This window comes from Montipora foliosa, chromosome 11 (genome assembly GCF_036669935.1).
Source record: "Montipora foliosa isolate CH-2021 chromosome 11, ASM3666993v2, whole genome shotgun sequence".
Classification (NCBI taxonomy): Eukaryota; Metazoa; Cnidaria; class Anthozoa; order Scleractinia; family Acroporidae; genus Montipora; species Montipora foliosa.
This window is the reverse complement of record NC_090879.1, coordinates 2,135,948-2,141,831: the sequence shown is the minus strand read 5'-3', so window position 1 is coordinate 2,141,831 and position 5,884 is coordinate 2,135,948. Positions and strand designations below refer to the sequence as shown.

Genomic DNA, 5,884 nt, shown 5'->3' with positions numbered 1-5,884 from the left:
GCGCCAATTGATCGATCAAAATAAAAATTACGCCTCGGAAAATATCATATTAAGCTCGGATCATGAAAACTATAAACCGATCGAGCAGATGCATACTAACAGTGAGTCTTCCCCTTATAAAAATCAACACAGCTAGCGCCTCCACTAAGGGCGCTTCCCTTTTGTGAGAACTAGCCCGCCAGACCCGTCAGTTTACAAAGAAAATGCAACAATTTGAAGGAACACTTTTCGTAATTATCCCTGGCATTCTTCTAAGGTACCTAACATTTGTGAGAACACAAAACTTGACTTTCTTAACCAACATGAAGCACTTAATCCACTCCCTTAAAAGGTATGTATAAATGAGTATGTTGATATTGATTTCGCACAGCCTGATTTCTACGCGAAGACCCCATGTAGCAAGTCCGATGGTACAATCAAAAGAGCTCCAAAGACTCCGCATTTTTTTTATACAAATCCAGCCTAATTAAGCCCGTTACACACGAGCAAGTTTTCCTTGACAAGTGTCATTGACAATGTTTATATGCTCATGTGTAACAACAAGAAATCTTCTTTGACAAGTTTTGCCTTGTCAAGTCTTATTTGCTGGTGTGAACGAATTAACAAGTTTTCACTGTAGCCATTACAGTAAGTCATCACAAGAACAAGACCGCTGTGCGCCCGCAATTTATCAATTTTCTTGACAAGTTTTCCTTGTCGATCCATACAGACGAGCAAGTTCTGCAATGTGTCAAGTTTTTCCTTGACAAGTGCACTTGTCAAGGAAAAAATTGACATGTTCTTCTTTACACACCAGCAAATAAAATTTGCCAAGTAAGAACTTGTCAATGAAAACTTGCTCGGGTGTAACCGGCTTAACATCAAGTTCCGCTTTGCAGGTGCGTCATCCTGACTTACCGATTTTCATGAGTTCAATTGAGTTTGATTTCCAAACGTTCGACTGACTATGCTAGGTTAAAATTAATTATTTTTTTAACTCTATGGAGTTAAGGAAACTACGGCTATTCACAGACAATAGAATAATCGAAACAGCCACTTTTCTGAAAAAAAGACTCAGTGAACCATGACGACAATACATGTCCTAAAAAGCTCTGTATATCTAGTTTTGTTTTTGACCTTATTTCTAATATTGGAGACCCTAAAGACATCCAAAAAGGTTCCTCGTGGTAGTTCGTCGCTGATTACAGTGTTGAAGCTCAGAGAAAGAGCTCATATTTCTCAACATGCTCACCGACTTCACCGTAGTGCACACCGAGCGACTACACTGGCGCCATCTTTAAAGGCAAAGATCTGCTGTGAGCATTTACATGCTACACTAACTGCTTCCTGTCTTATTATACTGGCTGGTGATGTCAGCAAATATCCGGGTCCGGTGTCAGACCTTATGGCATCTTTTCGAAGGGTTGCAGAAGGAACCAGAAGGCCATACAATGTGACAATTGTGATTCTTGGTTTCATGCAAAATGTACATGCAAGAATAACGAATAGTGAATACACCGACCTCAGCGCTAGGCCGGAGACTATTTGGTGGTGTAAGGCGTGTTAATTTCCCTACAAACTATCTGGACAGGTGTTAGAAACAACTAATGATGTACCGGTTGGATGCGGACACTGATGTTTGTGCTGTTGAGCAGTTGTCTGACGAAACGTCGAAGGATAACGATGAACTAGAGCGTCTACGTAGACAGAATGGAAAAGAGCTCCTAATTGTTCACTTAAATATTAGCAGCATTCAGAAAAAATTCGAAGACCTCACGGATATTATCAAGGCAATACATGCTCTATTATGTTTGTAAGTGAGACTAAAATTGACTCTAGCTATCCTAATGCTCAGTTTTCAATACCCGGTTATATCAAAATTGACAAAGATTGTAAGACTCTGGAGGTTATTGCACTTGATGTAAATACAGAAACCGGCAATATGGTAATTATTGGTGTCTATCGTCCCCCGAGAGCTTTATGTGGTGAATATCAACTTCTACTCGAAAAGGAACTCAGTGAAGTCTGCAACTGGGCGAGTCTAAAAAGCACCCATGTTGTCGTAATAGGCGAAATGAACTTGGACCGAATGCGTCCTGACAAATCTGAGGGCAAACTCCTTCTTGAGCTAGAAGTTGAACCAGGTTTTGACTGCTTAATCACGAAGCCAACAAAAACCAAAAAGCGCAGTACAAGCATAACAGAAAGTCTGATCCATGTATGACTCAGCAACAGACCTGAATTATTTCAATATTCCGGTTACTATCATCCTTGTCTGAGTGATCATGCACTTATCTAGGGTGCTCTCAAGCAGAAAATTAATCTAAACAAACCCAAGATATATAATTTTAGAAGTTTTAAAAACTTTGATTCAGAACTATTCAAGCGTCACCGTCCTTGACACGGCTCCTTGGCACATTATTCAATTATTCGATGAAGTAGACGATCAAGTACAAGCCCGGAATTTAACAATGAATGATGTATTGAATGACTTAGCACCTGTAAAGAAAATGAGAGTACGTGATAAAGATGTGCCATGTATGACATCTGAATGGAAGAGTGCAATTCGAGCCAAACGAAAGGCTAATGCAAAGTTTTGAAAAACAAAACTCCAGTAACCTGGGAGCTCAGGCGCAGAACAAGAAACGAGGCAACGAAACAGATCCGGGTTGCCATAAAGAACTACAGGAAAACCAAAGCTGCTGACCTTAAGAGTAACCCAAGAGAGTTTTTTAGAACATTCAAGCCGTTCCTGAGCAAAAATGATTGCTCAACGAGCACAGACATCCAGCTTTTAGACACTTCAATAAAGTTTCAATCAATCAATCAATCAATCAATCAATCAATCAATCAAGCCTGAAACATTGATTGCACTGAACTCTCTTTTTTGCGGTTCGAATCGAAATCGCAGCAATATGATTGGAAGATATTATTGGAGTCCTCTGCTCTGTATATAATTAAATTCTTGAAACAATAAGCTATTGAGGTTGAAAAACTCTCACCTCCTTTGCTTCGTGCCGCACAAGCAACGTTAATAAGTTCGCATTGTCTTAATTGGTGGTGACTTTGATTGCGTATTGGTGGCGAGTCTTCCTGGTGGCCGGCTGCTTCGGTCATGGAGACTACAGACTACTTCGATATGTTGAGTGGACATGTCGATCGATATAGAAATGTCAAATAAAAACAGCTCACATACCAACAATTAGGATCTTCTTATTTTCAAATGGCTTGAAATCCTTGTAGGAATGACTGTGCATTTTCAGGCCTTCAAATTCATCCTGACCGGGGAAGCTCGGGGTGGGCCACCAAGGTTCTGAGTGATGGCCGACACATACCATCACAGCATCGTAGATCTCTACCTTCACTGCTTCGGGATCCGCCCCGTCTAGTTCCCGAAAAAGTATTTCCCATTTGCCGCTCTCGTCGAAGTCCGGCGTCTTTCTGATCTCGACCACCTTGGTTCTTAAGCGAATGAACTTATACAAATCAAACGCCTCCGCGTACAGATGAAGATACTCCATGACCTTTCCGTGGGGCATGAAAGGTGGAAACTCCTTAGGCATTGGAAAATCCGAGTAGCACGTCATCTCCTTACTCGTGTTGATCACAGTGGATCTGTAAACAGAGCTGTGGCGTTCTTCTTCGGTGAAATACCACAAGCCTCCGATCTCATCTTCTGCTTCGAAACAAACAGGTTCCAAGCCGTCATCATTACAGGCTTTTATGCAGGTTAAACCACTTGGTCCAGCTCCTATAATTGCTACTCTCATTTTGATGAAGAAAGGACGCGAAGAAATGCAGCTAGCCTGCGTAACTGGTCGTATTGTTGGCACGAAAGGCATAAGCCGCACAGAGAATGCGGAAGACTGTGCCGATAAACGGAGAATGCGGAAGACTGTGCCGAAGACTGTGCCAAAAAAGTTAAGTTATTTGAATGCCGCCCACTTTGAATCGAATTAGGAACAGCCAATCAGAGTAAAGCTGTCATGCGAAACCAAGTTGTATAATTTGCGTGCAAAACTTATTGGCAGCATGCACGGAACTGAGATGGGAAGATAGCAAACACGGATGTTAATTTGCAAAGCATGAAAAAGCAAGTATTATGAGGAAGACTCTCAAGTAAATCCGCGAATGATTTTTGTAGATTATGTGCATGTAATCTGAAATTGCAATTCGGAGATTATTTAAAAATGCCCTTTTATCGACCGAAACTGTGAGACCAAATAAGTGAACGGTTGATCAGCCGTGTCCAAATTCGTTGTAAGCGAGACTCGAAGGATTTTGAACATTTAAATATTCATCGCTTTTTCTCAGCAATGGATATTCGCTGGACCTTGAAACTTGGTCAAAGAGAAGTAAATTTATCCGAGTGGCCATTGCCGGAGTTTGAGCGTGACTGATGCCGGAGAAGTGTGATTTTATCGGCGAAATGTGAGGTAAGCTAGAAATTACCTTCCAGCCTTCCCTTTATTTATGTACGAGTGACAACCCGGGAAGTTGAGAAGTCCCTTAAATCGCATTCATACGGTGGCCCAGGAGGCTCAAACACAAACAAAAAAGAAAACGCAAACAAAAAAAAGAAAACGCAAACAAAAAAAGGAAAACGCAAACAAAAAAAAGTAAAACGCAAATAATTATTTGGTGCGAGACAATAAGGAAACGCTGGCAGACAAACCCCTGAATTTTGAAAACCGCCCACTTGACCTGTCATGCATGTCATCGGCTGTCATTAATTGACCAAGGAAATGCTTGGTCTTTCATACCGAAAATGAACTTTGGGCAAGAGAAGCTAATTGAAACAATTTGACAAGGAAAATAACGATAACATTAACCAAAGTGTTGCAAAACAGATACTAGGGAGCTTACGAAATGAGGACGACGACGGCTACGAGGACGTCATTTAACAAGAGGCTCTAAGTAGCCTATACTTATGCGCTGCCAGGTTATTTGTACTTTTGTTGACAGTTTAATAATAATAATAATAATCAGCAGGCAATTTCCCGGTGTGGGAATCATGGGAACCATGGGTAAATGTCTTTCTTTGATTTAAGTTAACATTTGCATTTCTCTTACTAACTCTACCCTCCCTGCGATGACCGTGAAATAAAGGAGTAGTTTAAAACCGTGGAAACTCTTCGGCTAGCAACACATTCAACATCCAAGGTGGTCTGCTACAAAGCGACAACTGGATCATACTAAAGATGTCTGAGTATACAGCTGCAATCGAAGAAGCCAAAAGCAAGCGCACATCAGCTAAGGGACGATTTACAAGAAAGAGAAACTTCCTCATCAAGTCAATAGAAAGCGATCAAGGAATTGAAGTAGTTGAAACAAATTACGCAAATTTAGCTGTAGCGTATGATGAACTCGAAGATAAGCATGAAACCTATGTTGAGTTATTGCCGGACAAACAGTCTGAAGAAGCAGAAGCTTGGATGACAGGAGTCCAAGAGAAATTTAATGATTCGACTGATCGCAAGATCAAATATGTGGAGCAAATCACTTTAAAAGAAAGAAGAACACGCGAAGACGCAGAACGTCAAGGATACATTGACAGAGCGCGAACAAAACGGAACACAGCGCGCGCCGTTTTCGAAGCGTTATACAAAAGTATATCGCACGCCCTGAAATCGAAAGAAATTCCGAATGTTGCACTGAGAGATTTACAAACACAAATAGAAGACGAATTTCTAGAATGCAAACAATCGAACACAGAACTGCTACAGCTATTATCCAGCGAATCCGCAGAAGCTGAAATGAATTGGATCGCCACAATCCAAACTTGTTATCACGAAATAAAGGAGAAAATAGTAGTAAGCTACACTAATGTAGAAGCTAGGAGAACAAAACAGGAGTCTACCGCCTCAGCTTCGTTCCTAAGACTGGAAAAGGTACGAATGCCTCA

At 41.0% G+C, this 5,884-nt stretch overlaps 1 protein-coding gene and 1 pseudogene across 1 annotated transcript in view; one reads left to right on the top strand and one right to left on the bottom strand.

Moving 5' to 3' along the window:
* The window catches only part of LOC137976557 (flavin-containing monooxygenase 5-like), a 26,099-nt gene extending 22,330 nt beyond the window's left edge, over positions 1 to 3,769 (bottom strand). The window contains exon 1 of the mRNA XM_068823941.1: positions 3,176 to 3,769. Within this exon, the coding sequence (XP_068680042.1) occupies positions 3,176 to 3,749 (574 nt within the window). The 5' untranslated portion in view covers positions 3,750 to 3,769. The remainder of the gene's footprint in view (positions 1 to 3,175) is intronic.
* Positions 1,074 to 2,839, top strand: LOC137975226 (uncharacterized; annotated as a pseudogene).
* Positions 3,770 to 5,884: the final 2,115 nt, after the last annotated feature.